The following is a 23,715-nucleotide window of genomic DNA, read 5'->3' on the forward strand; positions in this document are numbered from 1 at the left end:
TACACTGAGCAGCTGCATGTGTAATACAGTCAGTTACCGCTGCTACACAGTCGTCTATTGATGGCTGATTTACGATGGCAGGATCAAGTTCTGCGAGAGCAGTAAAAATGGACCAGTCTGCCTGATCCAGCTTCCACTGGGGCACGCGGGTAGGGTGGCATCGACCACGGCCAGTCTCTCTCAAAAGGATCAGAAAATGATCACTGCCTAGTGGATTACTGTCAACCCTCCATGAAAAATGGGAGAATAATGAAGGGGAGCAAACTGAGAGATCAATAGCGGTAAAGGACTGACTAGGTGCATGAAAGTAAGTGGAAGAACCAGTATTGAAAAGAGAAAGATTGTGATCAGAGAGCATACGTTCTACAGAGCAATCCCTCCTATCAATAATAGCACTTCCCCAGAGGGGATGATGTCCATTAAAATCCCCTAGGATTAGAAATGGAGATGGCAATTGTTCAACGAGAGCATCAAGATCTGATTGATCATATGTCTCTCCAGGAAACAGGTACAGAGAACAAACAGTGATGGTATGACCCAAGGAAACACGGATGGCTACAGCCTCCAAGGGTGTGTTGAGTGACAAAGACAGGGTGAGCACGTGTTGATCAACCAACAGTGTCACCCCTCCATGTACTCGACCATCACACAACCTGTCATTTCTGTACAGAAAAAACTGCCGAATGGAGACAGTATCAGCAGTTTTGAGAAATGTTTCTTGTAAAGAAAGACAAACAGGATGGTAGGAAGCAATCAGCGTTTTGATATCATCCAGATTAGAACGTAAATCTCGACAGTTCCATTGTATCAAGGTGGCCATTTTTAAGAAAGAGTAGGTGAAGTGGCTGGAGAATCCTTCGGTTTACGACCACGTCTTTTTTTCTTTACTGTCTTTAGTCGGAGGAGGTCTATCAACCTCCATGGATCCTGCTCTGGGTCAGGTGGGCAGGTTTTTGTTATTGGAAGGGGAATCCAGTGACTGAGGATGCGAACGAATAATTGTTTTGTCTCTTGTAGTGGGAGAAAAAGATGTATCAGAAGAAATGCCTGTATTTGAAACTGAAGGATGTGGATCTTGAGGTTCCATACCTTGGAAGGTATGGGAGGAACAGAGATGGGTGTGGAAGTCAATTCATCAACCTTTATAACCACAGAGGTCAAAAGGCTTTTCATTTGTTTTGAAAACGATTCTCTTGGAGGCACAGAGAGATCTGTCTGCACTCCCACTGTAGTTGTGGAATGAAGTGCAGCAGCATATATCCGAGATGGAGTTGTGGACAGCAATTTCCGAGCCTCAGGATAACTAATGTTATGTGTCGTTTTCAAACGCTGCACCTCTTTTTCCTCCAACCATTTTGGGCAAGAATGAAAGTAAGAGGGGTGAGAACCATTGCAGTTTACGCAATGTGGGTTCATGTCACAGTCATAGGCATCGTGGTCCTTGCCTCCACAACGAGCACATGTCACAGAACCACGACAAGATGTCTTTGAGTGGCCGAATCTCTGACATTGGAAACATCAAAGAGGGTTTGGTATGTATGGCCGAACCCTGCAAATGAGATAACCTGCCTTGATGGTGGCAGGTGCATGTGGTGAAGTAAATGTTAAAACAAGGGTATTTGTTGGCAGTGTAACTCCATCTTTGCGAGTGGAGATGCGCATCACTGCAGAAACTCCTTGAGTGGAGAGACCAGCGAGAATCTCTGACTTGGGAACGTTCTTCAAATCCCTTTCAACAATAACTCCTCGTGAAGAATTCAAGGTAGCATGGGGTGTAACCTCAATAGGTATATCCCCAATTGCCTTTGAATTCAAGAGGAGTTCACTGTGTTGGGATGTGGATGTTTCAACCAATATGTCACCAGATCGAAGTTTCTTTACTGATTTTGGAGAGCCAGAAAGTCCCTCTAGTCCCTTTTGAATAAAAAAAGGGGACATTTGCCCTAAAGGATTTTCCGGAAGAGAATGTAATATAAGAAAATGAGGTACGTGTGTTACTGATGTTGAAGATTGCTGTTCTGAGTATTCAAGACGTGGTCGCATACCCATTGACTGTTTTTTCACTATTTTATTTAAATTTTTTAGAGGATCCATAGGAAAAAGAAAAAATTTCGGTACCCACTGACCCCACCCACCATGGAGCCCTACAAGGGGACGCACTACAAAGTCACGCAAGGACAATGCAGCAACGCCAAGGTTTCGTGAGCACTATACCCAAACACCAGCATCAGGCACAATGTCCACAACACCCATTGAGAACTTCCAACACTGGTACTTGGTTGACTCTAGCCCAAGTGGACCAGCCGACTAACCCAAAGGGGGGCCACCCAAAGGCCGCCCGTCTACAGAAATTTGAGGCCAAAGTGGTGTGTTAGGGTTGGACCCCTCAACCACCAGGATCCTCTCCTCCCCTTCATGGGTCGCCACGCATGGCAAACACGTGGGTGGATGTTTAGATCCCAGAGAAGGTAACCAGATAGAACAGAACCTTCCCTGGGAGGTCCCCTCACCACGTACAGGAATCCACACCGAGTGGTCAAAAGGATGCATGAAAACAATTTGGCTGAAAACAAAAATTAACAGCAAGGACTTTTTTAAAGTACATTAGGAATGGATGACAAAAGGATGCTTGCATTTAATGATTATGAAATGGCAAGGTTATTAGATTATGCTTTTTCTTCAGTGTTTACCAATGAAGACTTAAGCAGTATTCCCCATTTTGAACAACTGATAGATGAAAACAAAGTTGAACAAGATGATTGAATAAATTCTGAGTATGTTAGAAATAAAATTAGGAAGTTTAAAGAACAAGGTTCTTGAACCAGTCAATACTTCCCTTAGGATTTTAAATGAGGTCAAGGATTGGATATGAGAGCCACTCACCACAATTTGTTTGCAAGTCCTTGAATAGTGACAAGTACCAACAGATTGGAAATTTGCTAATGTTACTTCAGTCTTCAAGAGAGGTAATAGAACTTGTCCAAATAATTATAGGGTTATTAGTCTTACATCAGTTGTGGGAAAAGCTTTGGGAAGCTTGATAAAAGATAATTTGTAAAATCATTTAACACAGTTTAGAATTTTAATGAATAGTCAACATGGTTTCAACTAAGGGAAAATCCTGCTTTGCAAATCTTTTGGCATGATTTGAAAACGTTACTGCATATGTAGATGATGGTAAGGGTGTAGTTCTGGCATATCTGGATTTTTATAAACATTTAACAAAGTGGTACATTAAAAAGCTTGTAAAGAAACATCTCTACAGGTGTGGGAGATAAGTTAACTAATTGGATAAAAGACTGGCTTTATGGAATAAATCAGAAAACTTATCAGTGGAGATTAGTCAAACTGAATTAATGTTGCTTAGGACTCAGTCTTAGGACCATTGCTCTTTTTAATTTATATTAATGATATATATGAAGAAATGGTAAAAACATTTAAATTTGCTGACGATATCAAGGTCTTGTGTGCTGCTGGTTTACAAAAGGAATTAGACCATTTAGTGAGTTTAGCAAATAAATTGCAGATGGGTTTAAATTATGATAAACATAAGGTACTGCATGTGGATCATCACAGTTTGAATTACAAATATAATTTGGATGGGAATAGCTTTAACAGTATCATGAAAGAAAAGAATTTTAGCATAATGGCTGATCAATCTCTCAAGCCACCCAAGCAGTGTGCTGTTGCAAATGGTAGGGGAAATAGGATTTTAGGTTGTATCTACAGAAATATGAAATATAAGTTTAAAGAGATTATAATTTTGTTGTATAGGTTACAGAGTAAACAAAATGTGGAGTACTATCTTCAGTCTTCGATTCCTTACCTTAGGAGACACATCGAATTGTTGAAAAGGGTTTAGAGAAGGATTACTAAAATTGTACCTAAGGGTTGTCATGTGAGAAGTAAAGAAACCTCAAAATTGTTTTTTCTTGAAGAGAGTTAGAGACTGAAGTGTTTAAGACCAATATTTTTCATACTTAACAATAATAATTATAAAATTAGAGGATAGAAATATAGATACAGGCAAGGTTAAAGCCACCTTAAGCTAAGAATTTTATTTCTAAAACATTTTTAGTTTGGATGGAACAGTCAAAGTAGACCAATTGGTCCTTTGTTGTCCTTAAACATTATGTTATGTTAAATAAGTTTATCAAGCTTCTTATGGCAATGTATTCATAAATACATATAAATATAAAGGAGTTCAGTGAGTACCAGAACAATTTCAGTTAAAAAAATGATTTGTCATAGTAGCATTAGCAATCATCTATCTCAAGAGACAACAGATTATTCTTTACTGGTTATATTTGTGTGTGTGCACATTTAAGGGTTTTATTTATTCAGGCAATTTTTGTGGTGACTGAAAAGCCCTGTTCATGTGCACTTCAAGTAAAACTATACAGTAATTCTGTACAAAGTTTATCCAGTGTCTACATGGTATAATATAATATAAATATAAGTATAATAATTAAATGTAGGTTTAATGTATCTTTTCAGGTTATTTAATTTTTTTTTGGTAAGCAATATAATTAAAATTTACTTACCAAACTGGTCAATGCTTCTTAAATATCCAATAAGTGTTCTTCCATCTCGAAGTAACACCATCAGTTTTTCTTAAAAGCAATAAATATATATAGTTATTTTTAATATTTCAGTATTAACACAAAACAAATTTCAGTTCTTTTAAATTTACACTGAAAGTTATAAATACAAATTATTCCTATACGTACACTGAGATAGATCCTCTAAGCAGTTGGTATGTCCCATCTACTGCTTTTTAAGCTCCAAAATACAAATGTAACTTAAAAATTCATACAAACAAGTTTGGACAACTTTCAGGATTTTAAAAGTAGAACTTCAGAACTACAAGGTGTTCAATCAATATGTATTTCAAAATTTTACTGCTAAAAATTCTGTTAATTTAAAATTAAAAATGTAATTAATAATAGTCTTCATAACTGTGTACTTTAACAGGGTTTATTGTTGAATATATGTTTTAATAGGAAATTTGTAAAAACAAAAAACCACACAAACAGCTGCACACAAGAAATATCAAAATAATTTATTACTTCAAAAACAAGTGTACATCTACAGAGATGACTGAATAATTTAAAAAGATTTATGAAGTCCTCATTCTCAAGCACTTGATACTTGCATGTAACCAAAGTATGTGATAGTCATTAATCAAAAGAGATAACATTTTTCTTACACAAGAACTCAACAAAGGTTGTACTTTTGTACAACTCGTTTAATTCAAACCAGTGTTTTATCGATAAAATTAAAATGTCATACAATTCAGTTGACAACCAGACTGTTTCAGTAGAGATTTAGGAAATTAAGTATAGTGTATTTGATGCATTTAATAAGCTTCTACATGAATGTTGAAATAAAGCAAAGGAGATAATGTTCTGACTTCTATACTGAAGCCTTCTTTAAGCCTGAAGAAGGCTTTAACATGACAGCTGAAGTACTATCTTTTTCAACAGGCAGTTGCTGTCCATTGAAGATTTCAAACCAACTAAGCTATATTTTGAAAACATACTGATCAAATACCTAATTATTGATTAGACAATCCAAATAATAAAGTTAGGTACATAACACATGTATCAGAATATCTCTAAAATTTCAATTCTGTGATTGCTACCTTTTTGGCTTGCTAAAACAAAGTTAAGAATTCTTTAAAAGTAGTTAGCAGAATTTTTCATACCATTTTATACAAAACTTATATCTGTACAATTTATATCCAATAAATGAGCAGCAACATTAAAGAATAATAGTCAAACAAGTATCTCAAGACAGCTGGTATGGGTATTAAAACTTTTATTAAAATAAAGTAGAGAACAACGTTTCAACCTTTTTAAGTCATCTTCAGGTTAACAAAGAGAGTTTGCAACTGATTGTTGTCAAACAGTTCATTCCACATTAATCCTATACTATTAGGTTGAGGTATAATTCATGAGCATTTTTAAATAATTTCATTCAAGCATTACATGCAAGACTATACAATACTTCAATGCATGAACACATTACACCCAAAACATTTATTATGATACTTTATTTCATGTAATACCTAGGTATATAGTATGGATTGTTTTAAACGAAATTACAAAAAATTAAATGCGAAAAGCAGATGGTGTCGAAAATGCTCGATTTTGTCCACTTGACATTCCATTTAATGAGCTGAAAATGAAAGCAAAAATTAAAGACATATGAAAATCAAACACACCATCTATTAGAGCAAAAAATTATCTACCAAATGACATGAAATATTTTGCGAAAGCTTTTCATTTATGAATATATTTTGTTAACTTGAAAAAACGCTCACAAATTATTCCTCAACCCAATAGTTAAAGAATTTGAATATGAGCCAAATCAATCAATTCATCTGAGATTCTTACATCTATATTTGTCAGCAGTATCTATCTAAATTATATTTTAAGAAAAACAAGTACAGTCAAAATTTTAAAATGAATATTAAACAAGCAGTACACCTGAAATGCTTAGTCTTTACTTCATGTTTGAACTTATGCTATCAACAAAACATACAACTCAAAATTCCTGAATGTCCTTTATGTACTTGTATACCATATATCTCTGTCACAAATACTTAACTCTTCCACCTTTAATGTGACATGTTGGATTTCAAGTAAGCTCTGCTCTTCTGCTGTAATGTAGATTTTTTTTTAATTAGTCATAATGAAAACTTGTTTGTAGAGATAATGGAGCTCTGATATTTAAAAAATAAGTGAATTTTAATTCTAAAAATATAAAATTAAAATCTGACAAACTTAATTCTGAAATACTAAAAGCCATAACTACAAGGCAGAAAGATGTATTTTATAGACCAACACACACACAAAATGTAGCCAAAAAGAAATTGAATAAAATCCAGAATGAGAATAGAATTTTTAGAACCAATGTTCTGGAAGAATGGGTGAGAAAAACCTGCCTTATACAAAGAGTCTAGATTTAAAGATACTCAGAAAGTAGTTTACTTTTCAGCAAGACATCTTTTGTTCAAAATATTCTTGTTCATTTTGGAACAGTGATTAATTCTGTGTCTGAACATAACATACAGCCCTGACAGAGCCAACAGTGAGATATGAATGATAATATATACTTAGAGGAAGAATATTAAATATATTTTCTGATTCTGCAGTACAAAGTTCTTGGAGAACAGCTCTAATACTCATTTGAAAGGACATTCTCTAGAAGCAGTAGCACACCTCCTCATCAGTAACATAAATGGCTAAAGAGTCACAATTCAGTGGGTGCTCAAGGAGAATTAAAATAGGCCAAAGCAGGCACTAAGAATGGACTCAATAATGTAACAACATAATGAGAACATGAAGGGTCAAAATAAAATATATGGGTAAACACCATACTGATTAAAGAAGAGAAAGTGAAATCTTCAACTGCATGCCAGTTTTTAAGTATCATCATCAGCTATTAAATGGTGCCATTACAAATAAACTACAAATGAAAAGGTAAAGATGTGAAATCAAGCATATGATCCCCCCAAAAAAAAAGATTCTTTAGGATTATTCAACAATAACTGTGATATGGTAGAAAACCTTAAAAAACAAAAAACATTTACCTCAGAAAACTTTTAATGTTCATTTAAGAGGTTATACAGGTTATATAAATGAAATCTGAAATTCACAAGTTAAAAAGGTATTTTTATATTTTAAACTTTTTACGAATACCATCTTGCACTTGAATTATTCAGTCTGTTTGAATGAAAATTACTAAAATAAATACTGCAATTTTAGTAGAAACAGTTAAGAAAATCTAAAAATATTTCTTCTTTAGAAACTGTACACGTTTAGGAAAGTTCCTTCAAATTTCAGACAATTTCATCTACTAGTTTTATTTTTGGGACAAAATATGACAAGAGCTTGTTATGTCTTTACATTGTAAGGACATGATAGTCAAAGAAATTAGAGCTCCAGTAGGTTGATATCTAAAGTTCCATAACCCTCAAATCTCAAGAGAGAGAAACAAGCAGCCCATCCAATTAGGGAAGCAACTGTAAAAAGATGAAGATCCAGACAAGACAGAAGTGGTAGTACATCTTCTGAAGTAATGGTTATGTCAAGGCACTGTGTGAAAATATCATTAGGTAAGAATAAAGATGCCTAATAAAAGGTAATGAATCACTAGAGAAGTTCTGTAAATCATATAGATTCCACTGTAAAAGATGTATGTTAGTTAATAGGTCACAATGAAATAACAGGTGGTATAAAAGCCCAACTTCCCCAAAAGATAAAGAACCACATGCACAAGGAGAGGAAAGGACAGAGCTGTGGAAACCAAACTCATCACAGTTCATCAATGAAAAAGAGAAGGCTGAATTCTGAAGAGATGGGAAATGAAGAAAACACCCAAGTGAAACAGGTATTAAGTGGGAGTGAGATGAGACCTCTCCAGCCTGATATACCAACCAAAATGGACTGCCTTCAAAAGAAAAAAAATATGTTCATAGGAATCCTGATAGGATAAAGTACAAAGAAAGATGTTGTTGTTTATAATAAAGCACAGAGCTACACAATGGGCTATCTGTGCTATGCCAACTACAGGCATTGATATTAAATTTCTAGCATTGTAAGTCTGAAAACATACACCTGTGTCACTTGGAGACAGAAGAAAAATGACAAACCTTTTTAATAGGATCTTTGACCATCATATCTGAAACCACCACTGAAAAATGCTGGCAACATAGGTTGATCCCATGGAAGAGGAAAATAAATGGGAATATGAGAAAACAGAGGATAAAATAAAATGAAGAGTAAAAATTATACTATGCAATAGTCAGTCACAAACATAAGCCCTAGTTTAAGTCAAGTGAACCTCTCCCTAAAACCTATGGGACAGTCACCAAAGATCAATGGAGTCAAAAACTATGCAATGAGGAAGAATATCTAAGAGCAGAGGAGAGGTAAGAAGTTACAAGGAAAAGAGAACATGTAGAAAGATGGGAAACTATTATAGGAAAAGACAGAGCTACCAGGAGACAAGGGGAAAAAATTATGTGCAGTTTCAACCTGGGACCATGGGTTTATTTTCAAAAATTATTTAATTCTTTTCAACCTTAAAATAAAATTAGCAGTATCAGAAGCTTTAATTAAAAAACAAACAGATGCTTTGTCAATTCTATATTGCTTAATATTAGAGTTTAGGCTACTAGAAAAATATTTAAATACCAGATTTTTACTATGGCTAAGCATTCATTTATCTGTAAATAAACTGAGTTATAATTATCCATTTGTTTTGGATGGTTACACAGAATTTTATTAACTGCATATTTGCAGATACACCACTTAAAACCCAAACACATAAGCATGTGAAACACTGATTTTCATATGTATAATGTAGCCTTGTTTCTAGGTATTTTGCAAGTGGCAATCAGTTTTCAGTTCATTGATTAAGAAGTTAGTAAAGTATTTAAATCGGTGTTAGTTGCTTAATCTCAAAACTCATCTACAACAAAATATGGAATAAAAGAACTTGTATGATCTACACTTATTGTAACTATTTAGTAGTACCTTCAAAGGATGACTTTTCCAGATCATGTTCCAGAATTTACATGGCCACTTCAACTTCAACCAACCAAAATAATCAACAACTTTGATGGTTAGTTACAATGACAGTTTTATGAAATTCAGTTTGAAATCATTGATATACAAACTGAATGATGGAATAGTCAACAAAAAACTATTCATTTTGCTGTTCATTTAAAAGAATTAGCTTTAATGATATTAGATAATTTTCCATTTAAGAACCATAAGAACAATCAAGCATTTACAGTTCTCTTATTGAACAGGTTCCAATTATTACACTAGAAACTAGTACCCAAAGCAAAGTTCTGGAACAGAGATGAAGGAAAGAAGATACCTTAACCAAATTGGAGGTCAAAACTGAAGTGGAAAACTGAACTAGTCACCCCAATTAGATAATTTTGCATGAAGAAGGGTGGTCACAGCAGTAGTTATTACACTGGCTACAGCAAGTCATGGCCAAAGGTGGTGGAACAGTAAGTCCAAAGAATGTACCTCTGAGCAAAAGCCCGCCAGACTCAAATGAAGACATATGAGACCATAGTCAACCTTGTAGGAAAGGCTATGAAGAGAACACTTGACCATTATGGAAAAATCAAAGCAAGCACAAAAATGAATGGGCAAACCAGATGTTCAGAAAGCATTTGATACATCAATCCCTGTCCTCCACATCTCAGGAGACTACCCACCTACAGCATAGGAAAACCATCCATTTGGAACTGAGGAACAACTAGTGTTAGGTTCAAGTGAATGACAAGGCACAAATCTCCAATCTTTTTAGGATTAACAAAAAGATGGGAGCAAAATTCCAAAGTAGGTTGAGACATTGTTCCACAACATTCTAAGCAGGTGAGATGGAAAATGAAATGACAAGGACAACCTTCTGAGAAAGAACTTTAGTAACCCAGTAATCTGCAGAAAAGATTCTCAAGGTGAATCAAGTGGGTGAGAAAAGTTCCCACTGCAACAGAGCCAAGGGTTAGCTTCAGAAACTAGCATATGATAGTCAGCTATTAGAGAGGTGGAGGGCAAATGATAGTAATAAGAACACAAGTAACAGGAAAAAGTCAAACTACGTGGTTGAAGAGAATGAGAAACTTGGTGAATCATACTAATTCAAGAAAAAAAGAGAGTAAGAAACCAACATAAACAAAGATGAAGGCTAATTAGCTACATCAGCTTCAGAGTCCAAAGTAGAGAAATACCCATCATAACAAAAAGTGGATAAAAGATGACATGTCCCATGGTGTAGAGTAGATGCACACTCTGTAAGTCAACTACATTCAATGGATACTGACACCTTCTTGATGGTAGAATGAGCACCATAAAATCTTCATCTCAAATCACAGAACCCAGTGAGAGCCTCTCAGAAGACTCCAGGAAAGCACAGGGTTCCTAGTGCCAAAATTTTCAAAATGTGTCATTTAACATCCAACTTCCACAACCAGGAAACAAGCTTGAAACAACCCATTTCACCAACAACCTCATAACAGTGAGGGAAAATCCAGAGCAGAAAACGAAACATGCTATGAAGACCTGAAACCCATAACAAAGACCCATAAAGAGAAAAAGATGAAGAACCCAAAACTTGTATGAGGACTTATGTGATTAGTTCACTCGTTCTCCAAAACGTTCTCCAAATTTTCAAAATGTGTCATTTAACATCCAACTTCCACAACCAGGAAACAAGCTTGAAACAACCCATTTCACCAACAACCTCATAACAGTGAGGGAAAATCCAGAGCAAAAAACGAAACATGCTATGAAGACCTGAAACCCATAACAAAGACCCATAAAGAGAGAAAGATGAAGAACCCAAAACTTGTATGAGGACTTATGTGATTAGTTCACTCGTTCTCCAAAACCTCACTCAATGAAGAGTAGAAAGAGGGCTCCTAATCTGAACAGTAAATTACACTTAGGTATCTCAATTCTGGAAAAATTACCCATCCATAGGATTTTACACTCCCTCAACTCCAAACTAAATGGCTATAGCCATCATATGGAACCCATCCAGCAAGTTGCCTCTATGGACAACCTCCCTAGAGGCTTGAAACTGGTAAGTGGTAAAGACTTCCATATTCCACCAGGATAAAATGGGAAATATGCACTGGAGAGAGACAACACCTGAGAAAGTAGAATGGTTAAACAAGAAGCCCTTGCTTTAAAAAAACACCACACCAACTTAGTCAATCAAGACATGGCAGTGATGGGTAGCAATCCCTTTCTGCTTTACCCATGCCATACATGGGAGGATCTGTCCAAGACAGGCATATCATGATACAAACATCACAAAGGATTTACACTTGTGAGATCTTGTGAAATACCCCATTTCCCAGATGAGTGTACACAGACATACAAACATAGGAATCAATGTCTTTCAACATGGATTTTATAGAAGCATGTCTACTAATGGCTATGGTCATTTAAGTGCAACCCATTCAGAATAGACAAAATACCTGGTCAGACATTACTTGCTACAGAGCAGGATCCAAAGAAATGTTGAAGCAGAAGCCCCTAAAAGAAAAGAAAACATTATTAAAGATTTACCTTGTGTCACACTTATGCCAAAATTTGTAGAATGTCCACAGATGGCTGACAATACTTTGATGTAAGTGGTAGGAGATGGATGTATGTGGAGTCATCCACATGCCCAAATAGAGAATCACCTCCAAAGGCCAATGAAAATAAGTGGCAAGGGAGAAGGTAAGGAGATGGATTTGATGACAAAAAACATGAAAGAGATCATGCAAGGAAGGAGATAGAAAGAGTGAGCCAACTAGATATGCAGGGAAATTGGGAAAAGATCATAGGAACAGGCAGATTGTCAGGGCATAAACAGAGTGGAATGAGAACACCAAAAGGAAACCTTGTGAGGAATATAGCAACAGATGACATGGAGACAACAGAGTAGCATTACCAGATCTGGACAAGGGCTGAGGTAAAAAATAGATGATAGAGCAAAAGAAGAATCAATGCCCACAAGATGCAGAGGGCATAGGAAAGAAAGAACAATCCAGATAAAGGAAAACAATTCAAAATAATTATCAAAGAATTAGGTAGAAGTTCACTTGAAGCTAGTGGCATACAACTGGAAAAGAGCTTAATTGTGTGAAAAGGTGTGATATCATCTAAGGATTGTTGAAATTCTTACATAGATAAGATGAAAAATATGGATTATCAATATTCTGAAAGATTTTGGTTGGTTGGTGTTTATTATCACAAAGCAACTACACTGTCTGCATCATCCACCTGGTAAAATATTAAATATAAAAGTAATATGAATAAAAAATTGTAAAAAAGAATCATATTAAAGGAAAACAAAATCCAAATTTTTAATAAAAACTTGAGAGTTATAAAGGCGATTGGCCCTTCAAAATTTGAAACCACAACTGGGTTGGACAGTGTCACCATTGCCAATGACACTATCCAATGTCAAAGGTGAAACCATGGTAAAAATATGCCTAAAATGGTGTTGTCATTTATGGTCGTAATGAGGAATGATAGTTTACAATGTTAAGAGAGAAACTACAGTAAAAGAAGTTGTAAAGTACTTTCTGTAGCATAATAGTAATTATCACAACCCACCAGGAAAACTAACAGGTAAGTACAAGAACCACCGTCAGTCACCTGAAGTTGGCCTTTCCAGTCCTTGTTCCGGGTTATGTATCATTACAGCCATTATCAAAAAGTAAAGTAATAGACGTTTAAAACACCTCCCAAAAAATTATAATAATAACTCTCCAAAATGACTAACGGGTAGTTCAAACAGCAGTGTTAGTCACCTGAAGTTGGCCTTTCCAGTCCTAGTATCGAGTTATTTAATGTTATGGCCATTTATAATTTCAAATCAAACTAGAGAGATTGTGATTCTTAAAAGGGAACCACAATAAAAAAGGTTTAATTAATAAATATAAAACACTTAAATGACATTAAAAAGATTAATGGCCTTTAAAAAACTAAAAACTTTATCAAAGTGGACAGTGTTACAGTCACCAATAACACTAACATTTTGGACAAACCTTGGGACAGAACATGTTTAAAATGGTGCCGTCATTGAGTGTTGCAAAAATGGCAAGAAAGTAAAATGTGGCTTATAGTGATTTGAGTGTTACATAGACTACACACTGGTGCATCAGTTTCAGATAAAAGAAAACAATGAGTTAAAAAACTGTGACCAATCCATAATCTAGTTAGAACAACTTCCTCATTCTGATCCTTACGAAAGCAAGACGGCCAAAGTCCAATATAGGGTGTTATTTGGAAAAGCTTGTTATTGTGTTGCTCACTCCAAGTCTACTGCCAGCTGGCATGGAGCTGAGCCTTGAATACAGGACCACAGTCCATGTATGGAATAGGCACTATGGTGATTGTGCCAGAGCAGATAAATTTAGCTGCCGTGTCTGCAAGCTCATTCCCACAAATACCAACGTGGCCTGGTATTCAGAAAAAGTGGATAGAAGTAGATGTTAAAGATAACTGAGCCAGTCGGTTTTGAATATCAGCAAGAACAGGGTGTGAACCAATGTCAAGCAATTCCAAACTACTAAACCGCAACAAACCATGGCAGAGCCCACAGAGTCACCTGATTTCGAACTACCCGTATAAATTGAAATGGAAAGATTGTTCAAAAGATGTTCAGTAAATAAATGACTACTTTCAATTGGGGTATCTGCTCTTTAACACAGAACATTGATTTGTTCCCCAACTGGTTGTAGAGAGGACATGGAGGATGTTTAGTGCTCTTGTACATTTGACCTGTAACTGCTTAATGTATGGTATAAAGGTCAACTTATGGTCAATGATAAGCCCCAAGAACTTGGTCTCAGAGACCACAGGCAGCAAAACATCACCAATCAAGGTGAATACCCTGTTGGTGGCAAAGGTGCATGCAAACGGTTTTAGAGAGAGAGAAATTAAAGCCGTTTGCCGTGGTCCACTTCAGTACACGATTGAGGGCAGTTTGTAGTTGCCGCTCATTATATTTCATGTTCGACGACTGACATGAGATGTGAAAGTCATTGACATAGAGCCCGTTTGCAACATTGAGAGGGAAAGTGTTGAACCCACATGAACTTTGAATCTCCTGTCCATTAGAAAATTTTCAATAAAAATGGGTAAATGACTCAGTAACCCATATATATGGAGGTCTCACAAAATGCTATACCTCCATGTTGTGTCATAAACCTTCTCAATGTTAAAGAATATTGATACAAGATGTTGTCGTTTGAGAAAGGCTTCTCTGATTGATGTTTCAAGTCGAATCAGGTGATCCATGGTGGAGTGTACCACCATTTCAAGGTACCAAACAAGACAAGCATTAACCATCCTCTCTAAGGTTTTACAGAAACAGCTCATCAAAGCAATTGGATGGTAGTTTGAAGGAATCTTGGAATCTTTCCCAGGCTTAGAGGAAGGTAAGATAATAGCCTGGTGCCAGGCATTAAGAAAACCATTCTCCTGCGAGATCCAGATTAAAAACAATTAGAAGAATATCAAGAGAAGCAGGAAATAGATGGCACAGCATGTCATAGTGTACAGCATCTGGTCCAACAGATGTACTGCCAGAGCAATGAAGGGCCAGTTTCAGTTCCACCAGTGTAAATGGATGATTATAGTCATAGAGACAATCAGTTCAAAAGGATCACTCTGCCCGAGTCTTGATGGCCAAGAAGGTGGAGGAACAAGCAGAAGTGCTAGATACTTGGCAAAAGCTTTCACCTAGAGTATCGGCAATGCTCCAGATATCAGCAACTTCTTGCTCATGAGAGAGTAAGATCAAGAGAGGGACAGAAGTGTAGTGCCCACTGACCTTTTGAACCTTGTCCAATACAACTTTGGAACTGGTGGTAGAAGATATGCCAGTTGTGAACTTAATCCAAGATTCCTTCTGGCTTTGACGTCTTACCCACCTAGCATGTGCACAAGCCTGCTGGAAAGCGATGCAGTTTGAAAGTGTGGGATATCTATAGAAAGTATCCCAGGCCTGTTTTTGAGCCTTCCGTGCCATGTGGCAGGCAGGATTCCACCACAGACGAGGATATAATGGAAAACATGTCAAGGTTTTAGGAATACATTGAGCAGCTGCTTGTATAATACAGTCAGTTACTGTTGCCACACAGTCATCTATTGATGGCTGACATACGATGGCAGGATCAAGTTCTGTGAGAGCAGTGAAAATGGACCAGTCTGCTTGATCCAGCTTCTACCAGGGCACGCGGGTTGGGTGGCATCGACCACGGCCAGGGTCTCTCAAAAGTATTGGAAAATGATCACTGCTTCGTGGAACCATATCAACCTTCCATGAAAAATGGGAGAATAATGAAGGGGAGCAAACTTAGAAATCAATAACAGGAAATAACTGACTAGGTGCATGAAAATAAGTGGGAGAACCAGCATTAAAAAGAGAAAGGTTGTGATCAGAGAGCATACGTTCTACAGAGCAATCCCTCCTATCAATAACAGCACTTCCCCAGATGGGGTGATGACCATTAAAGTCCCCCAGGATAAGAAAGGGAGATGGCAACTGTTCAATGAGAGCATCAAAATCTGATTGATCAAATGTCTCTGCAGGTGACAGGTAGAGAGAACAAACAGTGATGGTATGACCCAAGGAAACACAGATGACTACGGCCTCCAAGGGTGTGTTGAGTGACAAAGACAGAGTAGGAACATACAGTTTCATTGTATCAAGGTGGCCATTTTTAATGACGTGTTGGCAAATTAGCTGGAGAAACCTTCTGTTTACGACCATGTCTTTTTCCTTTGCTGTCCTTATTTGAGGGAGGTTTATCAACCTCCATGGATCCTGCCCTGGGTCAATTGGACAGGTCTTTATTGTTGGAAGGAGATTCCAGTGACCGAGAATGCGAACAAATGACTATTTTGCATCTTGGGGTGAGGTAAAAAATGTATCCAAAGTAATGCCTATACCTGGAACCAAAGGATGTGGATCTTGGAGTTTGTAGGAATGTGTGGAAGGAACAGAGATGGGTGTAGATATTGATTCATCAACCTTTTTTAACCATGGAGGTCAAAAGGCTTTTCACTTGTTTTGAGAATGATTCTCTTGGAGGCACAGAGATCTGTCTGCACTCCCACCGTAGTTGTGGAATGAAGTGCAGCAGCATACGTCCAAGATATAGCGACGGACAGAAATTTTCTAGCCTCAGGATAAGTAATGTTACGAGTCATTTTTAAACGCTCAACCTCTTTTTCCTCTAACCATTCAGGGCAAGAACAAAAGTAGGAAGGGTGAGAACCATTGCACAATGTGGATCCGTTTCACACTCATAGGCATCATTGTCCTTGCCACCACAACGAGCATATGTCAGGGAACCATGGCGTGACATCTTTGAGTGACCGAACCTCTGACACTGGAAACATCGGAGAGGGTTTGGAATGTGGCTGTACCCTGCAATTAAGATAACCTGCCTTGATGGTGGCAGGTGCACGTGGTGATGTAAATGTCAAAATGGGGATATTTCTCGGCAGTGTAACTCCATCTTTACGAGTGGAGATGTGCCTCACTGCAGAAACTCCTTGAGTGGAGAAACCAGCGAGAAGCTCTGACTCAGAGATGTTCTTCAAATACCTCTCAACAATAACTCCTCATGATGAATTCAAGGTAGCATGAGGTGTAATCTCAATAGGTATATCCCCAATTGCCTTTGAATTCAAGAGGAGTTCACTGTGTTGGGATGTGGATGCTTCAACTAATATGTCTCCAGATCGAAGCTTCTTTACTGACTTTGAAGAGCCAGGAAGTCTCTCCAGAATAAAAAAAAGGGGAACATTTGCCCTAAAGATTTCTCTGAAAGAGAATGTAGGATGAGAAAATGAGGTACAATTGGTGGTACAGATGTTGAAGGTTGCTGATCAGTCTTCAAGATGTGGTTGTTTACCTATTGACTGTTTTTTCACTGTTTTATTTAAATTTTTATTAGGAGGATCAATAGGTAAAAAAAATTTTGGTTCCCACTGACCCCACCCACCATGGAGCCCTACAAGGAGACGCACTACAATGTCAAGCAAGAGCACTGCAGCAATGCCAGGGTTTTGTGAGCACTATACCCAAACACCAGCATCACACACAATGTCCACAACACCCATTGAGAACTTCTAACACTGGTACTTGGTTGACTCAAGCCCAAGTGGACCAGCCAATTAACCCAAGGGGGCCACCCAAAGACTGCCCATCTACAGGAATTCAAGGCCAAAGTGGTGTGTTAGGGTTGGACCCCTCAACCACCAGTATCCTCTCCTTCCCTTCACAGGTCACCATGCACGGCAAACATGTGGGTGGATGTTTAGATCCCAGAAGAGGTGATCTGAAAGAACAAATCCTTCCCTGGGAGGTCCCTTCACCATGCACAGGAATCCACACTGAGGGGGGGATTCCAGAGGCCGAGGACATGAACGAATGATTGTTTTGCATCTTGAGGCGAGAGAAGAAGATGTATCGGAAGAAATGCCTGTACCTGGAATCAAAGGATGTGGATCTTGGGGTTTGGTGGAAGGTATACAAGGGACAGTGATATGTGTTGAAGTTGATTCATCAACATTTTTAACCACAGAGGTCAAAAGACTTTTCATTTGTTTGGAAAACAATTCTTTAGGAGTCACCAAGAAATAAAATAGCCAAATCAGATGTTATAAACAATAATATTTCTGTGTTAGGGGCATAAGGTAGTCAAATAGTCCAACATGTTCCAAGGAATTGATGGTTTGATGAGATCCCTTGAATATGAATAATTAAATTATTTTTCAAATGTCACCCCCAACCCCCAAAAAAAAACTTAAATCAACTTGTGATAAAAAAATAAAAGCCACCATAATATTAATGTTGATAAAATTGTATTTTATTGGGGTGACATGCTATGGCTGAAGAGTTCTTGTAAAAAGAAGCTTCAAATTTAAGTAAATATTCAGAGGATAAGCAATCTAAGCTAATGGTAATCTAATATAACACCTCTTTCCAAGGGAGTTAATAAAAACTGTTGCAGTAATTACAGACCCATTAGTTCTACATAAGTTGTGGAAAACGTTTTTGAAAGTCTGTTTAAAGATGTTTTCCAAAGTCATTTTACAAATTTTAAAATTTATTTTATTGGATAGTCAACATGGTTTACTGAAAGAAAATCTTGCCTTATAAATATTTTGACATCCTTTAAAAAGGTTACCGCTTATGTGTACATGGGCAAGAGTGTAGATTTAGTATATCTTGATTTTCAGAAAGCATTTGACACAATGCCACATAAAAGACTTGTAAACAAACTGTCTCTATAGGTGTGTGGGATAAGTCAACAAATTTGATAGAAGAGTGGCTTGACGGAATAAAGCAGGGAGTCAAACTGGATTAATGTTGCAAGTAGTGTACCTCACGACTCAGGCTTAGGATCATTGCTCTTTTTTATTTATATTAATAACAGTGAAGGAATGGTCAATAAATTACTTAAATTTGCTGATATCAAGGTCTTGGATGAAAGTGGCTGTGAAGAGAATGCTATGCTTTACAAAAGGATTTAGATCATTTTGTGAGTTAGGCAAATAAATGGGAGATAGATTTTAAATGTAATAAATGCAAGATAATGCATGTGAGTTATCATAATTGGAATTATAAGTATAATCTAGATGGGAATACCCTTAACAGTGTCATGAAAGAAAAGGATCTTGGAGAACATGTTGACCAGTCTCTAAATCCATCCAAGCAGTGTGACATTGCTAGAGATAGGGAAAATAGGACTTTAGATTTTATCTACAGAACTACAGAAATATTGAATGCAAATTTAAAGAGATTATAATTTCATTGTACAGATCACTGGTTAGATCACTTTTGGAACATTCTGCTCAGTCCTGTGCTCCTTTCCTTAGAAAAGACATTGAACTGTTAGAGTTCAGAGAAGGGTTACCATAATGGTGCCTTGAATAGAGGGGGGCTGTCATATGAGAAGCTGAAATATCTCAAATAATTTTATCTTAAAAAAAAGTTAGGGGGTATCTAATTGAGGTGTTTAAAATTATATAGGGAATTGATAGTGCTGATACATCATCTTTTTTGATATTTAACAGTGAGAAGAGTATGACTAGTGGACACAAAGATAAATTTTGACATGGTAGAAATCATCTTCAGTTTAGAAAATTTTGTTTTTCTAACAGAATGATTGACCTTTGGAATGGGTTGCTTTAGGTGTTGCATAGACAGTAAATTTAAATGAGTTTAAGAAAAAACTTGGTAAGTATATGAATAATGAGGTCTAGCTTTAAATTTTTAAAGTGAATTTAGTTTACAGCTTGGAACAACCAAGATGGATTAATAGGTTCCAAAATGTTGTGGTAGGAAGTATACAACTGAGAGAATTGCCAACTAAATAACTCCAGAGAATTGTTTGCGAGACTTCACAATCCAGGAAAGGTATAATGTCACAAGCTATATCTAAATGTTAGCTCTAGGGTGCATGATGTTAAGATCAAGGAAATTTATGAAAGTTGGCCTGAAATATATTAAACTGGCTTTATTAAAACCTAGAGGCTTTGCAAAATATATTGAACAAGAATTACAATTAAATATGGGTGGGCCAGGCAAGAGACCACGTTAGCTCATAGTAACATAATAATACATAACTTTTCTTGCCAGTTGAGTGAACCAGTCAGTGTTTTTACATTTTCTGGATCTGTGTTAGCTACTGCATATGTTAAGTGTTCATTTGTACAAGATTATTTTTACATTATTGAAATGTACATATAGTCATGTGAAAAAGTTAGGATACCCTATGAAAACCTGTGTATATTTGTAACATTTTTGGATATATAGATATTTAATCTCAATTTTAACAATACTGATAGATTATAGGAATATTACTAAACAATTAAACCTGAAGAAAAGACTTTTCAAGATCTTCTGTAAATGTAATTCTACAAAAATGCATATTCTAACTGAGGAAAAAGTTAGGACACCCCCACATTTATACCTACTTAAAATGGCTCAACTCACACACAGGTGTATAACACCAGGTGCACATGATTTGAAGATCGTTACTCAGCATTTTGAATGCGGCTTGTCCTATTTAAATCTCAGACATTTAGTTTGGTGTGCTGCTGACTGTTGAAGTGAGAGTGAGCACCAAGTTGAGAGCAAAAGAGCTGTCTGAGGCCTTCAGAAAGAAAATTGTAGCAGCTTATGAGTCTGGTAAGGGATTTAAAAAGATCCCAAAAGATTTTGAAATCAGCCATTCCAATATCTGGAAAATAGTCAACAAGTGGAGGGCTTTCAAAACAACTGCCAACAAGCCCAAGTCTGATCGTTCAAGCAAGTTCACCCTGAGAGCAGACCGAAAGATGCTAAAAGAGGTCTCCAAACCCCCTAACATTTCATCATGGGACCTACAGCAGACTCTGGCTACTGTTGATGTAAAAGTGCATGCCTCTACAATCAGAAAGAGACTGCACAAGTTTAACTTGCATGAGAGGTGTGCAAGGAGGAAAACCTTTGCTCTCTGAGAGAAACATCAAGGCCAGACTGAAGTTTGCTAGAGAGAATGTAGACAAAGACCAGGACTTCTGGAATAATGTTCTTTGGACAGATGAGTCCAAAATTGAATTATTTGGACACCAGAATAGAGGACATGTTTGGCGTAAACCAAATACAGCATTCCAGGAAAAGAACCTCATACCAACAGTGAAGCATGGAGGTGGAAGTGTCATGGTTTGGGGCTACTTTGCTGCAGCAGGACCTGGACAGCTCACAATCATAGAATCCACCACGAATTGTACTGTGTATCAGAGGGTACTTGAGGAACATGCGAGTCTATCTGTAAGAAAATTAAAGCTGAAGTGGAACTAAACCCTGCAACATGACAATAACCCAAAACATACCAGTATATCCACCAAGGACTGGCTGAAAACTAAGAAATAGAGAGTCCTGAAATGGCCGAGTCAAAGCCCAGATCTTAATCCCACTGAGATGCTATGAGGTGACTTAAAACGGGCTATACATGTTTAAGTCAAACAGCTGATAGAATTCTGCATTGAGGAGTGGGGCAAACTTTCTTCAGACAGATGTCAGAAACAGGTGGATGGCTACAAGAAGTGTCTCACTGCAGTTATTTCAGCCAAAGGGGGTAACACTAGCTATTAGGGTGTCCTAACTTTTTCCTTAGTTAGAATATGCATTTTTGTAGAACTACATTCACAGAAGATCTTGAAAAGTCTTTTCTTTAGTTTTAATTGTTTAATTATATTCCTATAATCTCTCAGTATTGTTAAAATTGAGATTAAATATCTGTATATCCAAAAATGTTACAAAAATATACAGGCTTTCATAGGGTGTCCTTACTTTTTCACATGACTGTAAATGTAGACCTACACCAAATTAAAAACTACAAAGTGTACAACTACTAACAAACATGAAAGAGAAAGTAAAATTAAGTTGTTGCTGTTACATAGAATGGATACTGAATTATTTTCATCAGAAAAAATTTAAAAATCTGCCAAAGAGAAAAGAAGGTCATAAGATAGACAATTTTTAAGTCTAACTCCTTTGACTTTAAAGTTTAAGGGTTACAACAGTGCAGGGGACTTCTTGCTCGATCTAGGCTGTCTCATCCAATGAACTAAACAAAACTAATGAAAATATTCTGTATTTAAATTTTAACGTAAATCAAACATCATATTTGCAATGATTATATACCCCAAACACGATGTCTCTACTGCTGGTAAATCGCATAGAATTAATTACTTAAGTGAAAGTATTACTGCTGATACAACTCTATCGCTGTTAGTATTAATGGTAAGTAGTAATAGTACTGTTAATGGTGGTATTATTATTAACCATTATTACTACTACTAGAACTACTGTAAATTAAATAAAAAAATAAATTGTTGTTGTTTGAGTTTTGCGATATAGATTGTAGAACCAAAGATTAACTTTATAAACTCACTGTCTAGCTCATACAGCAAACTTGCTGTTCCCGATAGATAACTCATTCTTTTCTTGATGTTAATTTTTCAATATAATCGATATTAGTGCCTTTAAACTCGATATCCTTATGATGTTTGATATATTCCATCACACCAAGATTCAACAAACACTTTTCTCTAAATCCCCCTACCGATAGGTAAAAAATATCCAATTTTCACCTGTTTTCAGTAATTGTCCCCCATGAATATATGTATCATATACTGTTAAAGAATAAAAATATTGTTATCATTTTTACAGATTATTTTAGATGTATTTTACAAGGATATACAATATTAATGAATAAATAAAATTATCAAAGCAAAATTATTACAAAGATGTAGATCTAAGCAGGCCATTGCAAAGCTAGGTTTCCACGAGTTCTGTTTTTCTTTGATATTATACATGTTCACTGATATCTCCTGCAATCTGTACATTTGTTGACAAGCACAAACTTACATAAAGGGTTATCTGTATTCTGCCGGCCACAAGTATCGAAATTCGATTTCTAACAGTGTAAGTTCGCAGATATACTGCTGTACCACGGAGGAGCCTTCTGCAGGCCTCTCCCTTCTACTCTAAACAATATTATACTGTTCATCGATCTTTCATGTAAGTTTCGTGGCTGCATAACTACTTCAACGGGCAAAGATGAATAATAAATATAAATAATTCATTAATTTAAACAAGTTAAAATTCATTTCATGTATCAAATACAACTTTCTGGCCAACTACAAGTTTTTTGTTGGTTTCTAGCGTTGTAAGCCCACAGACATATTGGGGTGCCCGACAACGATACGAAAAATTTAGTTTTCCTTCTTTCATATTTTTTAGTAACTGCTTGCAATGTACATGAAAGATTACATGAACAAACAAGAAAATTAGTATACTGTTACTTGAACAAAGACAGAAACAAAATTTATAACTTTAAAAACATTTTAGATTTGAAATGTTTCGATGCACTTTATGAGTTTTCTTGAGTTATTTACAATATAATTCATACTTTTTGCTTATCACGAGGTATAACATTTCAAAAACACTTACATAGCGGTTACAATATGTCACGCTATATGTCATTTAAGTGAGCTGATGAACCTTCATCTAATATCATACCTGGGTGTTTTTTAAAGTTTATTATTTTAAATGTTTCTAAGATATTTAAAGCTGTAACATTATTCGGTTGAGCAATAAATTGTAGTTTTG

The 23,715-nt window shown here is 36.4% G+C and overlaps 1 protein-coding gene across 2 annotated transcripts in view; it reads right to left on the reverse strand.

Annotated features, from left to right (window-relative positions):
• LSm1 (U6 snRNA-associated Sm-like protein LSm1) overlaps window positions 1-23,094 on the reverse strand; it is a 68,315-nt gene extending 45,221 nt beyond the window's left edge. Inside the window, exons 1-2 of one of the 2 annotated variants that reach the window (XM_076489472.1) lie at window positions 22,972-23,094; window positions 4,545-4,613 (exon numbers count right to left, since the gene is read on the reverse strand). In XM_076489472.1, coding sequence (XP_076345587.1) covers window positions 4,545-4,605 — 61 coding nt within the window. In that variant the 5' untranslated portion in view covers window positions 4,606-4,613; window positions 22,972-23,094. Of the gene's footprint in view, window positions 1-4,544; window positions 4,614-22,495; window positions 22,660-22,971 lie in introns of those variants that run through there. The other variant, XM_076489471.1, reaches the window with a different exon arrangement.
• Window positions 23,095-23,715: the final 621 nt, after the last annotated feature.

Source organism: Tachypleus tridentatus, chromosome 2 (genome assembly GCF_004210375.1).
Source record: "Tachypleus tridentatus isolate NWPU-2018 chromosome 2, ASM421037v1, whole genome shotgun sequence".
In the NCBI taxonomy this organism is placed as follows: Eukaryota; Metazoa; Arthropoda; class Merostomata; order Xiphosura; family Limulidae; genus Tachypleus; species Tachypleus tridentatus.